Source organism: Taudactylus pleione, unplaced genomic scaffold (assembly GCF_031769625.1).
Source record: "Taudactylus pleione unplaced genomic scaffold, aTauple2 ptg000244l, whole genome shotgun sequence".
NCBI lineage: Eukaryota > Metazoa > Chordata > Amphibia > Anura > Myobatrachidae > Taudactylus > Taudactylus pleione.
Window position 1 is genome coordinate 2,839,935 of NW_028284646.1, and position 25,080 is coordinate 2,865,014.

A 25,080-nucleotide genomic window follows, 5' to 3' on the forward strand; every position below is an offset into this window, starting at 1 on the left:
TGCTGCAAAGGTATACTCTCTCTCACATGTCCCTGCTGATGGAGATCAAGGAGAACAACCCGGTCGACTACCGCAACTACCTGCGCATGGATGATGACAACTTCCATGAGTTGCTGAGTATGATGACCCCTGCTGAAGAGAGGCTGGTGGCTACCCTGAGGTACCTGGCTACAGGAAGGTCACTGGAAGACCTGAAGTTTGGGACCCTCATTTCCCCTCAGTCCTTGTGCATCATCATCCCGGAGACCTGTAAGGCTATTGTTAAAGTGCTGCAGTACCAGTATTGCAAGGTAAGAAAAAAAAAAAAACACACTACACTAAATTTTTTTTTAATTTATTTATTTTGGTTTTTAACTCCTTCAAAAACAGTATTGTCAGCCAATATGGCTGCATTAACAACCCTGTGCCAACAACACTGCACAGTAGTAACTAAAAAAAAAATAATGTATTTTATATAATATAATATATATATATATATATATATATATATGTATATATCATTTTTAAGTATTTTAATTTTTAAAATGTAGAAAACGGCATTATCACCAAATTTTATCAGTCCCAATAGCTAGGTTGCTGTATGGTATATGGTGGGTCAGATGCAAGATTGAACAGGCGAATATACACATGGCACAAGTACAGATTGTGGCCCCGGCTTCCATCAATCTGTACTTGCGCCATGTGTGTAGTGACCTTGTCCAATCAGCATCATCACCACCGTATACCATACAGTACCTATTGGGAGTGATAAAATTAGGTAATCGTACAGGCAACAATAATGCAAAAAAAAGACATTACATATTACAAAAATGTGGCAAATCATCCTCTGCCTCCAACATGGCACTGTAAATTGCCTGGCTTGTGGATGGGTTACTGGGTGGGGGAGTAGCCTCCAACTGGGCTGGGAGGGGCTCACAGAGGCGGTTGGGGCAGGCGACTACATAAGAGGGTCTGCTATATATGTTGAAACATGCAGATTTGAATTAAGATAACTAATCAGCAGCTCATAGACCACCCTCTGGAACTCCCTCTGTGTTTGGCCATTCATTTTGCGCATAGCGCTATTTATATGTGATGTAAAGTCATCAATGCGGTCAGGTTGTTTTTGGAGCATTTGCTGCAGGAATATGTCCTCCGGCTCGGTGGGTTGCTGTTGCTGCTGCTTTCTCCCCTGCCTTTTCTTTTCTCATTTGGGGAGGTGCGGAAGATGTTGGGGGTTGAGGGGGGGGGTTAATGGTTGGTGGACATATCCACCTCGCTGTCCCCGATCAGACTGATGTCCAGAGTTGAGGACAAATCAGGCTCTTGGGTGGGAGTCTATATAGGAAAAAAATGGAGAAAAAAATTTAGTCATGTTTTAACCCATTTTTTACTATTTTTCTAGTCTCCAAACACCGTGGATGAGTGGAAGAGCATCGCTGAAGAGTTTGAACAACGTTGGAATGTCCCTAACTGCGGAGGAGTCATTGATGGGAAAACATATACACATCAACCCACCTGCCAACAGCGGATCATGTTACTACAACTACAAAGGATTCTTCAGCATCGTTCTCATGGCAGTGGTGAATGCCAACTACGAATTTTTGTTGGTGGATGTTGGCAAGAATGGCCGTGCTTCAGATGGTGGGTCCTTCAAACAGACAGCATTCTACCAGAGACTTGCCAACAAAACTCTCTTGCCGTCACTGGACGAGACAAAGCACGGCCTAAATTACGTTTTCGTCGCAGCCAAGGCTTTTGCTTTACATGAGCATGTGATGAAGCCATTTGCACAGAGGGCCTGACCAGAGAGAAGAGGATCTACAACTTTCGTCTATCCCGGGCACAGCGCATTGTGGAAAATGCGTTTGGAATACCGAGTAACCGGTTCCGCATTTTCCACACCACCATAAACCTACGTGTGGACAAGATAGACTGGGTCGTGATGGCATGCTGTGTGCTGCATAACTTTTTGCGAAGAAAAACTACGCAACGGAGACCAGTCACAGCTAGACCAGAAGATGCAGGACATCCGGAGGAGATAGCCCAGTTTACATCAGTGTCTGCCCCTCATATTCCAACAACATCGACAGCACGTGCCAAATAAGTGAGGGAGGAGTATATAGCCTATTTCAATGGACCAGGTGCGGTGCCATTGCGGGAGGACTGTCTGAGATAACTGACTAAAGTGAACATTTGGGATTATTCTAAAATGTTTTGTTAATAAAAAGGTTTTGGTGTATGAACTGTGTCTCTGCTTACCAAAATATCCTCAGACTGTCCACTCACTTCTGCCGCCTCCTTTTCTCCCTCTCGCTCGGCCATCAAGACCAGAGACTGGCGTTGTGGCTCCTGATCGCTGATGAAGGTCATCAGGTTGTAGTACCACAGCGTGGGCTGATCGAGGTCGTCGGTGCCCACTCCAGACCGATTGGATTCGTCCACTTTCTTACGTTCTTTCACGTACACCGACCTTAAATTTTGGATTTTGGCGCGGACAGTTTTGAGGGTAGCATCCGAACAAAACTTTTTGGTATACTCCAACAACTCCAATGCTGCCAATTTTTTGGACTTATTGGCGTATTGTCTACAGCTTAGCCGCCATAGACATTCTTTGGACTGCAGGATCTCCAGGAATCCTGTGATAAATTCTTGCTCCTTATCAATAGACATTTCTAGGAAGAAGTAAAATATGGACATATACAGTTTTAGCAATAATTGTAAATAGTTTTGTGATTTTTTTTTATGGTGTTTCAATATGTTTTTTACAGGGTTGTAATATGTCTGTTATGGTGTTTTTTAATAATATGTTTTTTACAGGGTTTTACTATGTTGGTTATGGTGTTGTAATATATAGGTTATGGTGTTGTAATATATTTGTTATGGTGTTTTCAGATTTTCTAGGTTTTTAATAGGTGGCCCGTGACATTGGTGGGCAGTGGGTAGGTGGCTGGCCCACATTGGAGGACAGGGTGTATAATTCATGACCCAGCCACCGCTCGCCTAATATAAGCGGCCAGTGGCTGGGTCATTCATTTATAGGGGGACAGTGGATGGCACACATTGGTGGACAGGGTGGATGTATAATGTATGACCCAGCCACCACCCACCTTATATAAGTGGCTGGGTCATGCATTTCTAGGGAGACAGTGGGTGGCTCACATTGGTGGGCAGTAGTGGTGCATCAATGCAGCAGCAATATACTCACCAAAACAATATAGTCCAGACTTGCGTGTATAATGCATGAACCAGCCACTGCCCGCCTTATATAGGCGGGCGGTGGCTGGGTCATGCATTATACTTTTAGGGGGACAGAGGGTGGGTAGCTCACATTGGTGGACAGGGTGTAAAATGCATGACCCAGCCACCACCCGCCTCATATAAGTGACCGGTGGCTGAGTCATGCATTTATAGGGGCACAGTAGGTGGCTCACATTGGTGGGTAGGTGGGTGGCACACTTTGGTGGACAGGGTGGGTGTAAAACGCATGACCCAGCAACTGCCCGCCTCATATAAGTGGCTGGGTCATGCATTTATAGGGAGACAGTGGGTGCACATTAATGGGCAGTAGTGGTGCATCAATGCATCAGCAATATACTCACAAAAACAATATAGTCCAGACTTGGGTGTGCAGGCTCAATCATGTCCTTCCTTCTCATTCAACCCACGATGCTGCTCAAGATGGCGATTGGGCGTGTACAGGGATCTGTCAGTCAACTTACGCGATGTACGATGGATCGTGCGATAGATCGTGAGTAAAAAAGTACTCACGATCAGTACCACATCATGTCCCAGATTGGCAAATCTGCTCTACAGCACAGCAGATCTGAAGGTGCGATGTATGACCTGCGGGTACGCGTATCAGCATTGTGATCATGAGTGGAAACTCACGATTTGGGCATATTGTACATGATTTGTTGTCACGATTTGTCGGAATCGGGCAAATCGTGTAAAAAAAAATCGCCAAGTGTGTAGGCACCTTAACTGTAAGTTCCATGTTCTGCAGTTATTGTTTCCCCCCCCCCCCATAGAGCCATGTTTTTTTACCCCCAAAATTATAAATGCCCACGTGGTCTTAAGTTTGCTATGTCTTTAAGACTTGGACCAGCTTCACTATAATAGATTTAATAAAAATCCTGCTGTATGTATAATTCCATACTTACGGTTTAGATTGAAGGTTTGTTTAGAAACATATTTTGTAACGGAAGTTCTATTCTACAATTTCACATCTGCTGAAAGTAAGTAGGCATATTTCACTTCAGGTGGCAGCCAATGCACCTAATAAACTGCTGCTAGTGAATACTTTTTGGGAGCCATTTCAATTGGGGTCATATTCTACCTACCTCTGTAAAAGATCTTACCGGCTTGTAAATTTGACCTGCTGACTTCCTGAATTGTATATTATTTTAACCACCTCTGATAATAATAATTTCTCTTGAGTTATGTTTTTTTGGAATTATATAACTGAAACTCAGTGACGTGCAGTGAGGTAATAGCTGGGGAGGCACTGGCTAGTATCAGAGCCAGATTTACAGTTACGTATATGAACCCGAGAGTTCATGTGGGCATTATACAAAGGTGCAGCGGTATATAATGCTGGAAATTTGGTGTGTTTTGATCAGGGATGTGTGGAAAAGGTAGACGGGGGAGGCAGTGCCTCACCTGCCATATAATTTTGACTCCAGAGTTTTGACTATAAAAATGATTAGCATAATACAAAGAAGATATTTATAATATTTTCTTTATATTTTACTAATTTTTATAGTCAAAACACAGGACTATACCGAAGTATGACCGCACATCACTGCTGAAACTCTCAGTAGTTTTTTGATTGTATGGTAAGTAAACTGTTAAATGTGTTAAAAAGATGCTATAGCATGTATTGCTAACAGATCAGTTAATAACCTGTTTTTAGTAAAAATTGGGTCATTCCATGGTAACTCACATTACAAGTGACATAGCAGGTATTCCATAAATACAAAACCTTACGTTTTCACATGTCCCATTAAAGCTTACTAGACATGATTGGAAATTTCAGAAACCTGCTGTAGTGTTTACTCTAGGTCCGGCGCCGGGCAGGGTGCCGGGCCTAGTTAAGTGGCACGTATGCGCGTGGCGAAGGAAAGGAGGGGGGCTTTAAGACACACACCCTTTTCATCACTCTTGGAGGCGTGCCCGGCATGTACGGACATGCCGGGCTGCCCTCAAGCACTGCTGTTTGTGTGAAGAGATGCCGGGCGTATGCGACCGCCATACCGCAGGTGTCCTCACCCGCAGCACACTGTCACCCGCAGGAGGGGACGGCACCCGCAGGCTGTTTAAGCGGAGCCAGAGGGCAGGGTGCTTTCTGCCCTTTAGAAATAGGGCAGGGTGCGGCGCCCCACTAAAACAGTCTAGCGGGAACGCTACTGTTGTAACTATTCCACTCAAATTCCAAAAAGCAATGACATTCCCATCATTAATTGGACGTGTTCCTTGCGTAATACATATATGCTAGGCCATCTCACCCTGTAGTTAACTGCAGATTTGGCACTCTTATGGAGTGATATTGATGTCACTCACAAACTGGTGGAGCTGCTAATTCACAGATTTGTGTGCTCACTGGAATACACCCATTCAGTCTATGCAATTGAAGGTGTGAGCAGTTACGTGGCACACCCATCCCAATCAGTGACACAATATAACTAAAAACGTAATCAATTGTTGGAACTTAAACACAGTGTGTCTCAAATGTGTCACAATCTAGTATTGGGGAGAGGTATAAATGGATAAACCCCTCTTTGTGCCCCTTGAGCAGTGTTAATCACATATATGTGTAACGGAGATCTTAGATATGAAAACAGTCTTGTTATATATAGTCACCATATGAGGACCCAAATGAGGTATAATCGGGGAAGCCACCCATTCAAGGTGTGTGTGCCCACACACCTTGTATAATCGGGAAAGCCACCCATTCCCCGTTTGGGTTCTCATATGGTGACTATATATAACAAGACTGTTTTCATATCTAAGATCTCCGTTACACATATATGTATTTCGGGGACGTGTTTCCCCGAAATGTTGACCACGCATTAAACACCCGAGACCGGGTTCACTGTTTTGCAGTCTGAGTGCCGCCGCTTGCTTTTGGACACTATGTTGTGGGGCGCAGACCGCTGAGCTGGGCACCGGAGCTAGGTACATGCTTGACATGGGTAGGTGATTGGAGTGCCGGGGCATATTGGATGTGGGGAGACAGAGCGGTGCAGATAGGAGGGAACAGAGTGGTACGAATGGATGGGGGACAGAGTTGTGCAGATAAGGGGGAATTTATGAGAAATAATATACTGAGAAAATAAGGATCATGCTTTAAAAACCTGTATACAGATAATGCTAATTTGCTTGCTAATATCACTTTGTACCATGAGTTACCATGGAATGAGCGGATTGCGATGTGTTTTTTTTTTTTTTTAAATTTCACCATGCAAAAGCATGAAAATGTCTTGTACAACCACCCCTATAGGTTCAGATGCATTTTGCGCTTAGAGGTGAAAGTAAATGAAGGGCCAGGTATTGTATTGGCTTGTTTTCGCAAGTGCGTCCCATGAAGGCCATAGCAAAGGTACAAATGCATCTGTCAGGAGGTTGAGCAATTCTGGGTGCTCAAACATTGATGTTCTGTACAATGTTATGATGGTTGGCAGCTGTTTTTGATTGGCTAAGTGCATCTTGATCCCTGCAATAGATCCCTCCAAAAATATACTAGTAGGTTAATTGGCTCCCAACAAAAATGAACCCTAGTTTGTATGTGTGTGCGTGTACATGTGGTAGGGAATATAGATTGTAAGCTCCACTGGGGCAGGGACTGATGTGAGTGTCCAAATATGCTCTGTAAAGCGCTGCGGAATATGTGTGCGCTATATAAATAACTGGTAATAAATAAAAAATAAAATGTATTGCTATTATTAGTATGGCTGCTGTGATCTATTTGCATTATTTAAATTATATTTGTAATCATCCATGGTATGAAATCAGATTACTATTTGTTTTTTGTTTTTTTTAAAGGAGAAGACAAGTGGTGTTTGTACTTAATTGAACTTAGTACTATTATGAATTTGCATAAATGCACATTTATTATTATTTTTTATTTATAACACTGTTCTGACAAAGAAGAACTACATATAATTCTAGCATTTATTACTAACACTGTCAAGCTACATCTCATGACTTAATACTGGCACATACAGTGCCTTGAAAAAGTATTCACACTCATTGGCTTTTTACCTTTTTTGTTACATTACAACCTGTAATTTATTTTATTTTTTTATCTGACTTTTATGTGATGGATCTGCACAAAATAAAAATATAAAATGAAGATGTTGCGCTTAAATAGATATAAATAATAAATTGAATAACTAGACATGGCAGAAACCAGATCAAGATACCAAATATAAATTGAGAAATAGTTCTTGATAAAATATCAATAGCAGCAATTAAATACAATACAATAATACATAAAATCAATAATAAGAACTAGTTCTTCGCTAGAAGTCTGTACAGACTAATCTAACTGATAAAAAATACCTGCTACAATAAAAATAGGTTCCCTATTTAGGATCCATTTATATAGAGCACTCTGTCCAAAGAACAGAATAATCTCACCGGACAATACAAAAATGAATATGCGTCTTGATTCGTCTGATCCGACCTCCGGGTCTTATGATATTACTGTTTGTAATTAAGTTCTTGTGCAACCAATTACCTTCAGAAGTCACATAATTAGTGAAATGAAGTCCACATGTGTGAAATCTTAAGTGTCACATGATCTGTCAGTATAAACACACCTTTTCTGAAAGGCCCCAGAGCATTGGCGTAAATTCATCCCAGACGCCCGGAGGCAAGTTATAATTTGGTGCTCCCCTGCGTCACAGCCGCTGACACTGTAATTTAGCATCTCGCATGCAGACAGGCTATAGATAGACGAAGGCAGTAGCTGATGGTCTAACACGGAGCTCTCCACTAGTGTACGGTGGCTTCTCAGGTGCCGGGATGGGGTGCTATGTATTGGGCGGCCGTGACAGTACACTCCAGGTCATAGTTACATCCCTAAGTTGAGTGAATATGTTGTGGACAATGGAGGAGGAGCCCCTTCAGAGCTGGAGCCCGGAGGCAGGCGCCTCCATTGTCTCCCATAGTTCTGCCCCTGCCCCAGAGGCTGCAAAACCACTAACAAAGAGGCTTCACACCGTGAAGACCGAGGAGCTCTCCAAACAAGTTAGGGACAAAGTTGTTGAGAAGTACACTTCTGGGATGGGTTATAAAAAAAAAAAAAAAAAATATCCAAATCTTTGATGATCCCCCGGAGCACCATCAAATCCATCATCATCAAATAGAAAGAACATGGTACCACAACAAACCTGCCAAGAGAGGGCTGCCCACCAAAACTCACAGACCGGGCAAGGGCATTAATCAGAGAGGCAGCACAGAGACTAAAGGTAACCCTGAAGAAGCTGCAGAGTTATACAGCAGAGACTGGTGTATCTGTGCATGTGACCACAATAAGCCATACACTCCATAGAGCTGGGCTTTATGGAAGAGTGGCCAGAAAATAGCCATTACTTAGTGATAAAAATAAGTCACGATTTGAGTTTGCCAAAAGGCATGTGGGTGACTCCCCAAATGTATGGAGGAAGGTGCTTTGGTCAGATGAGACTAAAATTGAACTGTTTAGCCACCAAGGAAAACACATCCCATCACCCCAAGAACACCATCCCCACAGTGAAACATGGTCGTGGCAGCATCATGCTGTGGGGATGTTTTTCAGCAGCAGGTACCGGGAAACTGATTCGAGTCGAGGGAAAGATGGATGGTGCTAAATACAGGGATATTCTTGAGCGAAACCTGTTTCACTCTGCCTGTGATTTGAGACTGGGACGGAGATTCACCTTCCAGCAGGACAATGACCCAAAGCATACTGCTAAAGCAACACTTGAGTGGTTTAAGGGGAAACCTTTAAATGTGTTGGAATGGCCTAGTCAAAGCCCACATCTCAATCCAATTGAGAATCTGTGGTCAGACTTGAAGATTGCTGCTCACAAGCCGAAACCATCCAACATGAAGGAGCTGGAGCAGTTTTGCCTTGAGGAATGGGCAAAAATCCCAGGGGCAAGATGTGGCAAGCTCATAGAGACATCCAAAGCGACTTGCAGCTGTAATTACCGCAAAGGGTGGTTCGACAAAGTACTGACTTTAGGGGGGTGAATAGTTATGCACGCTGAAGTTTTCTGTTATGTTGTCCTAAATGTTGTTTGATTCACAATATATAAAAAAAAAACCTTCACAGTTGTAGGCATGTTCTGTGAATGAAATGGTGCACACCTTCAAACAATCCATTTTAATTCCAGGTTGTGAGGCAACAAAACATGAAAAATGCAAAGGGGGTGAATGCTTTTGCAAGGTGCTTTATACTACCCTTGTAGAGCTGGACGCAGCTCTACAAGCTTTGCAAAATGTGCCTTCTTTGGGGCACAATTTATGCCTGTGTATTTAGAACACAATATGTACAACTCTATATGGGCCTTTAGTAAATCACTTCCAAGTTATTTTCTCAGTGGACAATGCTCATTTGTTATCCACAGTAGGGCAACGTAAGTGTAGATCACCTGCCTGTACATTGTACAGTTTAACAAAATATTTTCAGGGATTTACTTCCACTTAAAACATCTTCCCTGTTTGTTTAACACTAATATGTTCACATATGCTTTTTCAATTAAGTCAGTTTTAAGATGCAAACCAAATATATGCAATGTGCAAGATATCCTTTCCCCTTTCCATGAGATTCACAGATTACTTGAAGTTCTCCCATGGTCCCGGGAAAGTAGGCCAGCCTCCTGGATCACTGGTGTAATGGCACTTTGAGGATTTCATGATGCCTTTCATTTTGTATCACATCGTTGTTGCCCTGCTGCCTGATGACACCATCCATGACATTGCACAGGGGAAATCAAAGCCACAATTGCATAAATAACAGTACTGCGTTCCCCACATTTACCACTTCTACTTCTTTAGCTTGATCTCATGGAGAGAATTGTTTAAAAATGGGTAAATATTGAACAACTTTAATTGGATAATTAAAGTGAATGAATAGAATTTTACCCTGCGCCTCTCAAGATTAAGTAGCAGCTAGTAAACTTCCAGAAGACCTCTGACTCTTCAACAATCTGTCATACAAAATAATTAAAAAGCAACCAGTGCTACAACAACCATGAATGGTAATAAAAAAAAAGTAATAGTTCTCACGAGTCACAGCAAGTTTTTAAAGAGATTTTTTTTTTTTATTACCATTCATGATCGTTGTACCACTGGTTGCTTTTTCATTTTTTTGTATGTCACCGTTACTTGGATGTTGTTTTACACACTACACACCTATTAAAAGGCCCATTGTCAGTGCATAATAAAATGGTAGTCCCCCATATGGCTGTCCACTCCTTCTGTACAACTAAAGGGCAATTTGTATTTCATTCAGGGGCGTATTTATAATGGGTGCAGGGTGTGCGGTGCGCATGGGTCCACCCTGCAACCATAATATACTTACCTCTCTGGGGTCCTACGTCGGCGCGGGGGTCCTGTGTTGTAAAAACGGCTGGAGAAAGGCCGCCACGGCTATTTTCCCAGTGACCCTCACATGCGCTATAGACTCTGGGCCTGATTCAGAGCTACTCGCTATTTGCGAGCGCACGCTCTGAATCAGGGCGGGAGTGTTTATTTTTATTTTTTTCCTTTCCTGTCCGCTCGCTAAGCTGTGGGTGCCCACCCACAGCTAGTGTGAGCGGGCAGGAGATGGTCGTGAGATGGCATTGCGAGGAGACCCAAAGGTAGGGTCTCAGCACTCTCAATGCTGAGTGGACTTCCAGCTCTAATAGAGCCGGAATTCCACTACTGACATCACAAGTGATGTCAGTAAGGACGCCCACAAATGGCAGGCGTTCCTTCAGGAACGCCTCCGTTTGTTCAGCCACCCCCCCTACCCGCCTACAAAACGGGGCGAGCTGTCGATCAACATCGACAGTCGGCCCGTTTTGCTGCGAGCACCGGAGCGAGTGAAGGTCTCACTCGCTACGGGGCTCGCACACACCTGTTGCGCACTGGGCCTCCATCGACCCGCTTGCGAGCGGGTCTGAATCAGGCCCTCTGAGCGCACTCTAGTGCTCAGTCTATAACTCCGGCGCTGACCGCCCACAGCTCAATAGCTCAGTGCGCTGCCGGCCGCCGGATGGAGAGGAGGGGGCCGATGTTAGAGACTGCACGTAGGCCTCCTCCACTCTAGAAATGCCCCTGATTTTCATTATTACATGTTTCAGAGAAAGCCCTTTAGATCTTATTTTATAACAACCTAGTTGATAAAAGGTACTAGTTCAACATTTTACTGGAATCTGAATACATGGATCCTGTAAAATTCACATTTATGCTGTAGCAATAGCTTATACAGAGCTTAACATACTTAAATATATACACTTAGTGGCCAATTTATTATGACTAGGAAGTTAGTACTTTGTTGGTAAACCTTTTGCCCTTAATACAGCTTGAATACTTATAGGCATGGATTGTACTAGCTGTTGGTATATTTCATAGTGAATATTAGCTGAAATGTGATGAACTGCATCTTACAGTTCCATACCCCCCAACATAAGGGAGGTTAAATTTGGGACCCCACGCATGCCATCAGCATGGTTCTTGTGGGAAGGGGGTCTGCGGTCATGGAACAATCCCATTTTTATCACATTCGGGGTGTGCCCAGCACTCCCCGAGATGCTGGGCTGACCCCAGGGTCATCCTGCAGAGCAGCATTGTCAAAGTGGTTCCCTCCCACGGGACACTGGTCCGCAGATGGGACAGTTACCGAAAAGTGGAACTGTCCCGCCCAAAGTGGGACAGTTGGGGAGTATGCAGTTCCTTAAAATTTGATGGTAGTGCATCGTGACAATGCAAGAAGGATCCAAGCTTTCGTCCTGTTGTCTCAATATCCTTACCCTCTGCATGGTATAATTGAAAACGTGACTCATCGGATCACATTACCAGTGTCCAATATTTTACTGTCAAATTCCTGTGTCCCTCAGAAAACTGGAGGCATTCACTCTTTGCAGCAGATAGCAATGGCATACAGACTGGCCTTCTGCTTCTGTAGCCCACACAATGTAATGTGCAACATACTGTTCGAGAGGCCATCTAAATTGGTCATTTATTCAAATTATCAATAATTTAATGCACTATTGTTTAACTGTGGGACTAAACAAGTCTGCCCACTCTCTGTTCCACTTGAGCATCCAGTAGTTTCTTACGATCACAGGCTTTGTGCTCAGACCCTGTTTTTTGTCCTCAGTTTCAGATACTCTTTTGCTGTTTCAGCACTATGGCCAGCTCTTATACAGCAGCTTGGTGCAAAGTTTTTTTTATGTGATTTGCTTCACTACAATCATCACTGCACAGCTCCCTTGTGTCACAGCTGAATGGTTAATATACCTAAACCTTCCTCGACCAATGCTGTGTGTAATAGTGAAAACCCCATCAAAATCCATTCAGTGGTTCAAGAGATTAACCCGAATGAACAGACGGACCCCTAAACTGGGGACTTTATTTTATATACTGTATAGAGAATATACAAAGTATAGAATATTTAGGAATATCCCACATTTCTTACATTTTGAATGTTCTTGTAACTTGCTGGGCCTCACCACACTGGCAGCTGTTCTAAGGTTTTATCTAGCATATGGTACTTGCTAGGCTTCTCCAATACATCTACCTGAAGTGGAAGGCACAAAAATAGAACAAGATGTGTCCTAGAAATGGAGCATTAGAATAGCGAATAGAATAGTAAACCTATCACTGGGTATGGTGACAGGATTGGTATGAAATACCGCCGGACGCTGGAAGACCGGCACCAGTGAAGATCCCGACACCAGCTAAGGTGAGTACTAACTAACCTAACCCCCTCCCACCCTAACCCTCCCTTAAGGGTGCCTAACCCTAACCTCCCCCCCCAAGTGCCTAATCCTAACCCCCCTGTAAGTGCCTAAACTTATCCCTCCCCCTTCTCTGCATCCTACACCTAAGTCTCTGGGGGGGGGGGCCTAATCCTAACCTCCCACCCTTGCGGGGGTGCCTAACCCTAAGTCCCCCTTCCCCGCGGCTGCCCGCGCCTGGCTTACCTTCGATCGGGATGCAGGGCGTCGGGTTCCTGGATTAGGTAAAATGACAGACTCTTGCCTGGATTAGACCGTCGGGATTCCGACGGTCGGCATTTAGACCGTTGGCATCACGACTGCATACCATGATGACAGTAGTAACAAGGACTTCTAGTGACCCATTTGTAGGAAAAAATGCTATAGGGAATGAGGCATTTTGGTGTATAATACATAACGGAACTGAGCTCAGAACAGGAATGCACCATATTGTAACATGACCTTTACATTTAACCTGCTGTACTTTATGCCTCAGTGATACAACTGTAGGTAATTGATAAGCTGCATTCTCATGAATGTTAACTTTGCGTGCAGTATTAAAAAAAATTACTTTTGTTGATAAAATAAGACTGTCCTTGTTCCCTTGTCCCTTGAGAATCTTTAGGCATATTGTGTAACTCTGCTTCCAAAACCAATTTTACTGTATGGGTATGCTGTACACACCACAGTGGCAGATCCAAGGGGAAGCGATAAGGGCGATCTCCCCCGTAACATACAGCTCCAGCTCCGCCCACCTACTGATCCTGACCTGCATCAGCAGCAGTGCTGCTCTGGGAGAGCAGAGCCGGGCATGCTGTAAGCCCGAGACCTGGCTGCGGTAGTCACAAGCAAGCAGGCAGTCAGTCAGCTGTCACCCCGAGGTGCAGTATCCAGACGGCCAGAGTAGGAGGAGTGGTATGAGATTTGTAGTAAATTTTTTTACTGCTCAGACTAAGAGCAGTAAAATATTTGCTACAAATCCCATGAGGCATTGCAAGCAGCATGAGAAGTCAGCGGACCCATTGGCTGCTACATTAAGCGCTGAGCACTGGAGGATGGTTGAGGAGACATGGATGAAGTGGGAAAGTTCCAGGTGAAGCCCCTGCAGCCTGGCACACTGATCAGTAACCCAGCTGATGAATAAGATGATCTGGAGAGCAGCCCTCTCACTCTGTATGCTGTGCTGCTAATAGCTCCAGCATGGATCTTGGTGTTGTGCTTGGAGGGAGAAACAGCCCATCACATTTGGAGACCTCTTTTATTGCTATTGACCCCTGGCTGGATAATTTTTGTGTGTGTACAGTACCTCCTGCCCTATCATTCATAGGGGCCCATTTATCATTCTATATTTGCGGCTATATTCCCAAAAACACTAGTTTTCGGGGGTTAACTGCAAATATGAAGTTACACCCGGATGTATGAAGGAGAGACTGCAGTAGGCTTCTCAGATACCTGCTGCGATCCCTCCATTCCCACAGGCAGCCGTTTCCCCCATAGGTTTCTATAGGGGATACGATGCTGCCAAATTTACATCTGGAATGCGATGAAGATGGCATTAGCCTCTGTGCTACACCATGCATAATCAGCTGGCAGGGGGTTCCCCCAGAACCCTCCCCCAGCAATGGCGGCTGCACATGCGCAGTCATTGGGACTGCCCATGTGAAGCAGCTCTCTGGGCACATCACAGGGATGGGCTCGGTTTGGAGCTCGTGTCCCTGCATGTGCTGGATGATACATCTGGGCACTATGATCGCATCATGGGCGGTAATGTCATGCCCAGATCGCATTGCAAGTACGATCATTAATAAATGGGGACCATAGTATATTTGTGGATATGCTTTCCTAGTATACTTGTGTCCACGATCTTACGTAGAGAAATCATCAGAGGCAGGCTACCAAGAGGCATACAATATATGGGGGGTGATTGGTTAGTACATTGAACTCAGAAAGCTTAGAATGGGTCATAAAGACAAGGGAGAAGAGAGGGAAAATTGTAAAGAAAGGGAAATAAAATGGGATAGAAGTAAAAAGATTAATAATGAAAGGATGCAAAGCTGTGATGTGAGGCCACTGCCTGAAATGGGAGGAGCCAGGACAGGAAGTGGGAGGAGGAATAAGTAAAGAGGGGAGCACTCAGGATTAATTCTTAAACCGCAACCCCCCCTCCCCACCAAAAAAAAGAAACGTCTAGATCCGCCCCTGACACACCACCCAGATTTTTGAGCCAGAATAGGAGACATCTTTGTTTTTTTTAAATGCAACCCAATCCAGTGGCACATTCTCTTTCAATCATAGGCACATGTTCATCGTACGCCATCTAATCATACTGTATTTATATTGGACAGTTTCCTTTTACCTAAGTATTTGGCAGTGCAGTTCTTTGATATCTATATTGAGTTAAAGATTTTAAGTATATCAGTAGCCTTAATAAGGATTATTTCTTAGAATATGGCTGTAGCTCTCTTTTATTACTCTAAAACATGATACAATTCCGTGCATATGGTGCACTTGGCTGAGCTAATAATACCATGGCGTGATTACAGACTAAAGTACACTTCATCTGCAATATTGCCATCTCAACAAAGTAGTTATGTGCCCCTAAACTAATACAGGACATTCGAAATATGTGATTCAATTTATTTTCATTTTATGGACATTAGGAAGGGAAACCTGGGCATATCCACAAAAAAATGTTTATACTTTCCGTAAATTAATTGCATGGTTACTTATACACAAATTCACCATCTCTCCCCCACCCCCCACCCCCCCTCAGAAAATTGACTAGTTTATTGCATAATTCTTCCAGGCATTGGCATAGCCAGATTTGTGTTCAATTTGGCCCCATGCATGTTAAGCCAAATTTTCCCTTTCAATCAATAATTGTATTTTTTTTATTAATATATTATTTTGCAGCAAAACTGTGCCTTTTTTTTAAGCTTTAGACCGTTTGCACTTTTAATGTCTACATGTGGACTGCATCTTTTCAGGGAGTGTGAGTTCCATGTAATATATACTGTATGTTGGAATCGACAGTTGCTTCAGACCCATCCCTGAACTAGCTAGTCCATACACTAATTAACATGTTATCATTATTATTAGTTTTTGTTTTTGAAATTAGTTAAATTCAGGGGGGGTGGTTGTTACAAAGGTGAGTAACTCTCAAAGCATTGACATTGTCAAGGTGCAAGCAGGGGCTGGCCACTGCTTTCAATATACAGTGAGGTGCATAAATATTGTGACATTGACAGAATTTTCATATTTTGGCCTCTATTCACCACCACAATGGCTTTGAAATGAAACAAACAAGATGTGCTTTAACTGCAGACTTTCAGATTTAATTTGAGGGTAATTACATCCAAATCAGGTGAACGGTGTAGGAATTACAACGGTTTCTATATGTGCCTCCCACTTTTTAAGGGGCCAAAAGTAATGGGACTATCAACTCAAAAGCTATTTCATGGACAGGTGTGGGCTATTCCCTCTTTATTTCATTATCAATTAAGCAGGTAAAAGGTCTGGAGTTGATTCTAGGTGTGACATTTGCATTTGAAATCAGTTGCTGTCGACTCTCAATATGAGATCCAAAGAGCTGTCACTATCAGTGAAGCAAGCCATCATTAGGCTGAAAAATCAAAACAAACCCATCAGAGAGATAGCAAAAACATTAGGTGTGGCCAAATTAACTGTTTGGAACATTCTTAAAAAGAAAGAAAGCACAGGAGAGCTCAGCAACACCAAAAGACCCGGAATACCACGGAAAACAACTGTGGTGGATGACAGAAGAATTATTTCCCTGTTGAAGAAAAACCCCTTCACAACAGTTGGCCAAATCAAGAACACTCTCCAGGAGGAAGGTGTATATGTGTCAAAGTCAACAATCAAGAGAAGCCTTCACAATAGTGAATATAGAGTGTTCACCACAAGATGTAAACCATTGGTGAGCCACAAAAACAGGAAGACCAGATTAGAGTTTGCCAAACAACATCTAAAAAAGCCATTACAGTTCTGGAACAACATCCTATGGACAGATGAGACAAAGATCAACTTGTACCAGAGTGATGGGAAGAGTATGGAGAAGGAAAGGAACTGCTCATGATCCAAAACATACCACCTCATCAGTGAAGCATGGTGGTGGTAGTGTCATGGCATGGGCATGTATGGCTGCCAATGGAACTGGTTCCCTTGTATTTATTGATGATGTGACTGCTGACAAAAGCAGCAGAATTAATTCTGAAGTGTTTCGGGCAATATTATATGCTCATATTCAGTCAAATGCTTCAGAACTCATTGGACGGCGCTTCACAGTGCAGATAGACAATGACCCGAAGCATACTGCAAAAGCAACCAAAGAGTTTTTTAAGGCTAAAAAGTGGAATGTTATGCAATGGCCAAGTCAATCCCCTGACCTGAATACGATTGAGCATGCATTTCACTTGATGAAGACAAAACTGAAGGGAAAATGCCCCAAGAATAAGCAGGAACTGAAGACATTTGGAGTAGAGGCCTGGCAGAGCATCACCAGGGATGAAACCCAGCGTCTGGTGATGTCTGTGCGTTCCAGCCTTCAGGCTGTAATTGCCTGCAAAGGATTTGCAACAAAGTATTAAAAAGTGAAAGTTAGATTTAGGATTGTTCAGTGTGTCCCATTACTTTTGGCCCCTGAAAAAGTGGGAGGCACATATAGAAACCGTTGTAATTCCTACACCGTTCACCTGATTTGGATGTAATTACCCTCAAATTAAATCTGAAAGTCTGCAGTTAAAGCACATCTTATTTGTTTCATTTCAAAGCCATTGTGGTGGTGAACAGAGGCCAAAATATGAAAATTCTGTCAATGTCCCAATATTTGTGCACCTGACTGTATGTATGAAAAACGTTTGTGCCCCCACTATTATTCACAGTAAGTTGGTGAAAACAAAAAAACAAAAGATATGACACAAGCAATTGAGATTTCCCATATTGGTTTAGATTAGGGGTGTGCATCGGCCACTTTTCGTGTTTTGTGTTTTGGTTTTGGATCTGGATCTTTCTTCGTGTTTTGGATCTGGATTGGTTTTGCCAAAACCACCCTTCCGTGTTTTGGGTTCTGGGTTTTGTGTTTTGGATCTGTATTTTTTTGAAAAAAAGCATAAAAACAGCTAAAATCACAGAATTTGTAGGTTTTTCTGCTCCTATGCTATTATTAACCTCAATAACCTTAATTTCCACTCATTTCCAGTCTATTCTGAACACCTCACACCTCACAATAGTGTTTTTATGTCCAAAAGGTTGCACCGAGGTAGCTGGATGACTATGCTAAGCGACACGAGTGGGCGGCACAAACACGTGACCCATCTAGGAGTGACACTGCAGTGGCAGGCAGGATGGCAGTTAGAAAAACTAGGCCCCAAACTGTACATAATGCAAAGAAAAAAAGAGGTGCAAGATGGAATTGTCCTTGGGCCCTCCCACCCACCCTTATGTTGTATAAACAGGACATGCACACTTTAACAAATCAATCATTTCAGCGCCAGGGTCTGCCACACAACTGTGGCTGAAATGATTGGTTCGTTTGGGCCCCCACAAAACAAGCTGGCAATTAATGTGTCCCTGCACAAACTGGCTCTACGGAGGCAAGATGTCATCCTCATCCTCCTCATCCACCGATTCCTCACCCTCTTCAGTGTGTACATCCTCATCCTCACAAAGTATTAACTCGTCCCCACTTGAATCCACCACCACAGGTCCCTCTGTACCTTCTGGAGGCTGGTCTCCCTGGAAGAGCTGATAATTCATTTTGATGAACATCATCTTCTCCACATTCTGTGGAAGCAACCTCCTACGCCTTTCGCTGACAAGGTTCCCGGCTGCACTAAACACTCTTTCGGAGTACACACTGGAGGGGGGGCAACTCAGGTAAAATAGAGCCAGTTTGTACAGGGGCCTCCAAATTGCCTCTTTTTCCTGCCAGTACAGGTATGGACTGTCTGACATGCCTACTTGGATGCTGTCACCGATGTAATCCTCCACCATTCTGTCAATGGTGACAGTATCATATGCAGTGACAGTAGACATGTCAGAAATTGTTGCCAGGTCCTTCAGTCCGGACCAGATGTCCAAACTTGGTCCTGCCTGCCCTGCATCACCGCCAGCGGGTTGCTTAGGATACCTAAGTTTTTTCCTGGCAGCCCCAGTTGCGGGAGAAAATGAAGAAGGAGCCGTTGACGTGTCACGTTCCGCTTCAGCTGACAGTGTGTTCACCAGCAGGTCTTTGCACCTCTGCAGGCTTGTGTCGGCCGGAAAGAGAGACACCACATAGGCTTTAAACCTAGGATCGAGCACGGTGGCCAAAATGTAGTGGTCTGATTTCAACAGATTGACCACCCTGGAATCCTGGCAAAGCGAATGAAGGGCTTCATCCACAAGTCCCACATGCCGAGCGGAATCGCTCCGTCTTAGCTCCTCCTTCACTTTCTCCAGCTGCTTCTGCAAAAGCCTGATGAGGGGAATGACCTGACTCAAGCTGGCAGTGTCTGAACTGACTTCACGTGTGGCAAGTTCGAAGGGCTGAAGAACCTTGCACAACACGGAAATCATTCTCCACTGCGCTTGAGTCAGGTGCATACCCCCTCCTTTGCCTATGTCATAGGTGGATGTATAGGCTTGTATGGCCTTTTGCTGCTCCTCCATCCTCTGAAGCATATAGAGGGTTGAGTTCCACCGCGTCACAACCTCTTGCTTCAGGTGATGGCGGGGCAGGTTCAAGAGTGTTTGCTGGCGCTCCAGTCTTCGGCACGCAGTCGCTGAATGGCGAAAGTGGCCAGAAATTTTTCGGGCCACCCAAAGCGTCTCCTGCACGCCCCTGTCGCTTTTCAGAAAATTCTGCACCACCAAGTTTATTGTGTGAGCAAAACATGGGACGTGCTGGAATTTGCCCAGATGTAATGCCCGCACAATATTGGTGGCGTTGTCAGATATCACAAATCCCCAGGAGAGTCTAAGTGGGGTAAGCCACTGGGCGATGATTTCCCTCAGTTTCTCTAAGAGGTTGTCGGCGGTGTGCCTCTTACTGAAACCGGTGATACACAGCGTAGCCTGCCTTGTAACGAGCTGGCGTTTCTGAGATGCTGCTACTGGTGACGCTGCTGCTGTTGCTGCGTAAGGTGATACATCTACCCAGTGGGCTGTCACAGTCATATAGTCCTTAGTCTGCCCTGTTCCACTTGTCCACATGTCCGTGGTTAAGTGGACATTGTGTACAACGGCATTTTTCAGGACACTGAGGACACTTTTTCTGACGTTTCTGTACAGTCTCGGTATCGCCTGCCTAGTGAAGTGGAATCTAGACGGGATTTGGAACCGGGGACACACTACCTCCATCAATTGTCTAAATCCCACTGCACTAATGGCGGATACCGGACGCACGTCTAACACCAACATAGCAGTCAAGGCCTCAGTTATACGTTTTGCTTCAGGATGACTGCTGTCGTACTTCATCCTCCTCGCTAAGGACTGTTGGAGGGTCAATTGTTTAGTAAAAGTAGTGGTGTTCCTACTTCCTCTCTGGGATGATGAACGACTCCCAGCAGCAGCAGCAACAGCAGCAGCGGCAGCAGTAGGCGTAGCAATGCAGGATCCTCCGGAGGAATCCCGGATAGGAGAGTCAGTCATGCCAGTGATATGGCCTGCAGGACTACTTCCGATCCTGACTAAGGAGGAAATTGACGAGGAGGGAGTTGACGGTGTGGTTTGCAGGCGCTTGGATACAACAGGACAACGGGATTTAGGTGTCCCTGGACTGCTTACGGTCTGAGCCAAAGTTTCTGAACTTGACAGTAACTTTTTATGAACGCGCTGCAGGTGCCGTATAAGGGAGGATGTTCCTAGGTGGTTGACGTCCCTACCCCTACTTATTTCACCTTTACATATGGTACATATGGCAAGACAGTTGTTGTCCGGATTTGGATAGAAATATTGCCAGACCAAAGAGGTGGAATGTTTGGTCTTCTGCCCAGGCATGACCGTGATGGGCTTTTTCATCCCACGGACAACAACTGTCTCCCCCGGAGCCTGATTTAAACAAACCACATCACCATCAGAATCCTCCTCGCCAACTTCCTCCTCAGCGCCAGCTACACCAGTATCCTCATCCTGTTGTACTTCAACAGTGACATCTTCAATTTGCATATCAGCAAGTGGACTGTGGGTGCTCCTTTCAGCACTTGCAGGGGGCGTGCAAATGGTGGAAAGAGCCACCTCTTCCCGTCCAGTGCTGGGAAGGTCAGGCATCGCAACCACCACCACACTTGGACTCTCTTTGGGGATTTGTGATATCTTCTTAGAAAGCACAGTTCTTCGCTGTGCTTTTGCCAGCTTAACTCTTTTGATTTTTTTAGTGGGAGGAGTGCTTCCATCGTCATGTGAAGCTGAACCACTAGTCATGAACATACTAGGGATCGACCTTAGCCGTTCCTTGCCACTCCGTGTCGTAAATGGCATATTGGCAAGTTTACGTTTCTCTTCAGCTGATTTAAATGTCTTTTTCAAGGTCATTTTCCTGAACTTTGCCATTTGGGATTGTATGTGCCCTCTACTATGACATTGGGCATCGGCCTTGGCAGACGACGTTGATGGCATGTTATCGTCTATGTCATGACTAGTGGCAGCAGCTTCAGCACTAGGAGGAAGTGGTTCTTGATCTTTCTCTATTTTATTTTTATCGGAGAAAGTTTGGTCCTCCATTTATGTTATATCGATTTGATATATACGTGCGGCTAAACACAGAAAATAAATTTTTTTTTGGTTCGGACTGGAGTGTACTTTGTGGGTTACAGCACCCTTTAACGGTCAAGCCAGCCGGCCCTTTACTTATGACACAGGCGCACTCTTGGCACTACTTTGTTGATGCACGTGCGGCTACTGCGCACACAATTCACAAACACAGAAAATAATTTTTTTTTGGTTTGGACTGGAGTGTACTTTGGGGGTTACAGCACCCTTTAACGGTCAAGCCAGCCGGCCCTTTACTTATGACACAGGCGCACGCTTGGCACTACTTTGTTGATGCACGTGCGGCTACTGCGCACACAATTCACAAACACAGAAAATAATTTTTTTTTGGTTTGGACTGGAGTGTACTTTCGGGGGTTACAGCACCCTTTAACGGTCAAGCCAGCCGGCCCTTTACTTATGACACAGGCGCACGCTTGGCACTACTTTGTTGATGCACGTGCGGCTACTGCGCACACAATTCACAAACACAGAAAATAATTTTTTTTTAGGTTTGGACTGGAGTGTACTTTCGGGGGTTACAGCACCCTTAACGGTCAAGCCAGCCGGCCCTTTACTTATGACACAGGCGCACGCTTGGCACTACTTTGTTGATGCACGTGCGGCTACTGCGCACACAATTCACAAACACAGAAAATAATTTTTTTTTGGTTTGGACTGGAGTGTACTTTCGGGGGTTACAGCACCCTTTAACGGTCAAGCCAGCCGGCCCTTTACTTATGACACAGGGGCACTCTTGGCACTACTTTGTTGATGCACGTGCGGCTACTGCGCACACAATTCACAAACACAGAAAATAATTTTTTTTTAGGTTTGGACTGGAGTGTACTTTCGGGGGTTACAGCACCCTTAACGGTCAAGCCAGCCGGCCCTTTACTTATGACACAGGCGCACGCTTGGCACTACTTTGTTGATGCACGTGCGGCTACTGCGCACACAATTCACAAACACAGAAAATAATTTTTTTTTGGTTTGGACTGGAGTGTACTTTCGGGGGTTACAGCACCCTTTAACGGTCAAGCCAGCCGGCCCTTTACTTATGACACAGGCGCACGCTTGGCACTACTTTGTTGATGCACGTGCGGCTACTGCGCACACAATTCACAAACACAGAAAATAATTTTTTTTTAGGTTTGGACTGGAGTGTACTTTCGGGGGTTACAGCACCCTTAACGGTCAAGCCAGCCGGCCCTTTACTTATGACACAGGCGCACGCTTGGCACTACTTTGTTGATGCACGTGCGGCTACTGCGCACACAATTCACAAACACAGAAAATAATTTTTTTTTTGGTTTGGACTGGAGTGTACTTTCGGGGGTTACAGCACCCTTAACGGTCAAGCCAGCCGGCCCTTTACTTATGACACAGGCGCACGCTTGGCACTACTTTGTTGATGCACGTGCGGCTACTGCGCACACAATTCACAAACACAGAAAATATATTATTTTTTTAGCACTTGGGGGGAGCACCCCTGATGGACAGAGCACCCCCTGGACAACACTACAGCACCCCTTTAGGACTGGGACACTGCACAGGACTTTGGAACTGACTGCACAACACAGTCCAGCCAGCCCCTATGGACTTTGAAGTAGTGGACACAGCCCCTATTAACAACAGCAGCACAGCACAACACAGCCAGCCCCTATGGACTTTGAAGTAGTGGACAACAGCAGCACTACACTACACTACACTACACAGCACTAACTCCCACCCTCCCTCTTCACTGTCCACAGCCGAGTGAGAAAATGGCGCCGACGCGGGTACCTTATATAGGATCCAAAACCCGCGAGACTCGGAAGGCGGGATGATGACGTTTTGCCTTGATGTCAGATCCGAGTCAGGCGGGAAAAGTCGAGCCTGACTCGGATCGGACTCGGATCGGGGGGGCTCGGGGGGGTTCGGATTTCAGAAATCCGAACCCGCTCACCCCTAGTTTAGATGCAAATATAATGTATATTTTTACTCAAATATACAGTATACAATTGTATTATTGCATAGAAACATGTTTTAAAGAGGTATAAGATACAATAACATGTAAGTGTACATTTTCTTTTGTTTTCAGTTCAGTATAGTAGACCATTTACACCAGATTCCAAGTATTGTGAAATTACTATGATTTGCACTGTACAAGAAGATTGTAATTATAGCACGTAGGACACTAATTAAACATACAGTATGGTACACTTTACTTTGACATAAATATAGCCTTGCAGAGTGCAGATGTGTAAAAAAGAAAGTCTGCCTTATATACACAAAATCAGTGTATTATCAGTATATTAAGTTTACATTTCTAATATAACTTTTTAATGGTACAGACTCTTATAAATTTGCATTTATCATTTTAATGTGAAACTATAAAACAACCAGCTAAAATGTACTACTTATGTTTAATTCAATCTACAGCTAAGGTTTGCGACATATTGTTAAGGAAATTAACTATATAGCTCTAGTCTATAAGATAGGTGGGGTATATTCACTAAAAGTCCTATTTTGGTCGATGATGGGTCAATTTTTGATCGATTTTGTGTTTCAGGGTCTAAATCACAAATTTACTAACAGATGATTTTTGATATTTATTTAAAAAAAATGTCAAAAATCATCTGTTAGTAAATGTACGTTTTAGACCTTGAAATACTAAATCGACCAAAATAGAACTTTAGTAAATATACCCTCTGGTGTCATTTATAAGTGCATATAGCTATACCGTACTGCATATATACTGCACTTGCACTTAATAATTGACACCAGGGGGTAAATTTACTAAAGTGAGAGTTTTTAGAAGTGCGTTTTAAAAGTGATGTTGCCCATAGTAACCAACTGCTCAGGCTTCTATGACAGATGCCTTTCAGAAATATGAAACTAATCAATTGTTTGGTCTGATTATTTACACAAGAAAACTTTGATAATGTGTTGATACATCAAGAGACCATTATTCTTTTCAAAGGGATTACAACTTCTACAAATTGGCAATTAAAACTGGACTGTTATCAAATCTCTTGAAAGGTCAACAGCCGCCTAATGCAGTGGTTCCCAAACTTTTTCAGTTGAAGGCACCCTTAGGGTCTCCTTCATTTTTACAAGGCACCCTTAAGCCAAATTACCTGTAGTACTGCCCTTTATGCAGTGCCCCCTGTAGCAGTGCCCGTTATGCAATGCCCACTATAGTACTTTGCAATGCCCACTATGTAGTAGTGCTCCTTATGCAATGCCCCGAGCAGTAGTGCCCCTTCTGCATCTGTCATCTCCAAGCGCCGCTGAAGCCGGCCACAACGGAGCTGAGTCTGCAGTGAATCGGCACTTCTGGTGTTGCACTGCAGTGGACGCTTGAAGATGCGCCACTAAAGCCGGCCAATCG

At 44.1% G+C, this 25,080-nt stretch overlaps 2 protein-coding genes across 2 annotated transcripts in view; both read left to right on the forward strand.

Moving 5' to 3' along the window:
* Positions 1-23,879, forward strand: LOC148516637 (uncharacterized). The gene is made up of 3 exons (XM_088479733.1): positions 1-290; positions 1,385-1,436; positions 23,788-23,879. The coding sequence occupies exons 1-3, from the start codon at positions 27-29 to the stop codon at positions 23,877-23,879; spliced, it is 408 nt and encodes a 135-aa protein (XP_088335859.1). The 5' UTR covers positions 1-26.
* ELOVL5 (ELOVL fatty acid elongase 5) overlaps positions 1-25,080 on the forward strand; it is a 107,594-nt gene that overhangs the window by 19,570 nt on the left and 62,944 nt on the right. The window lies entirely within an intron of this gene.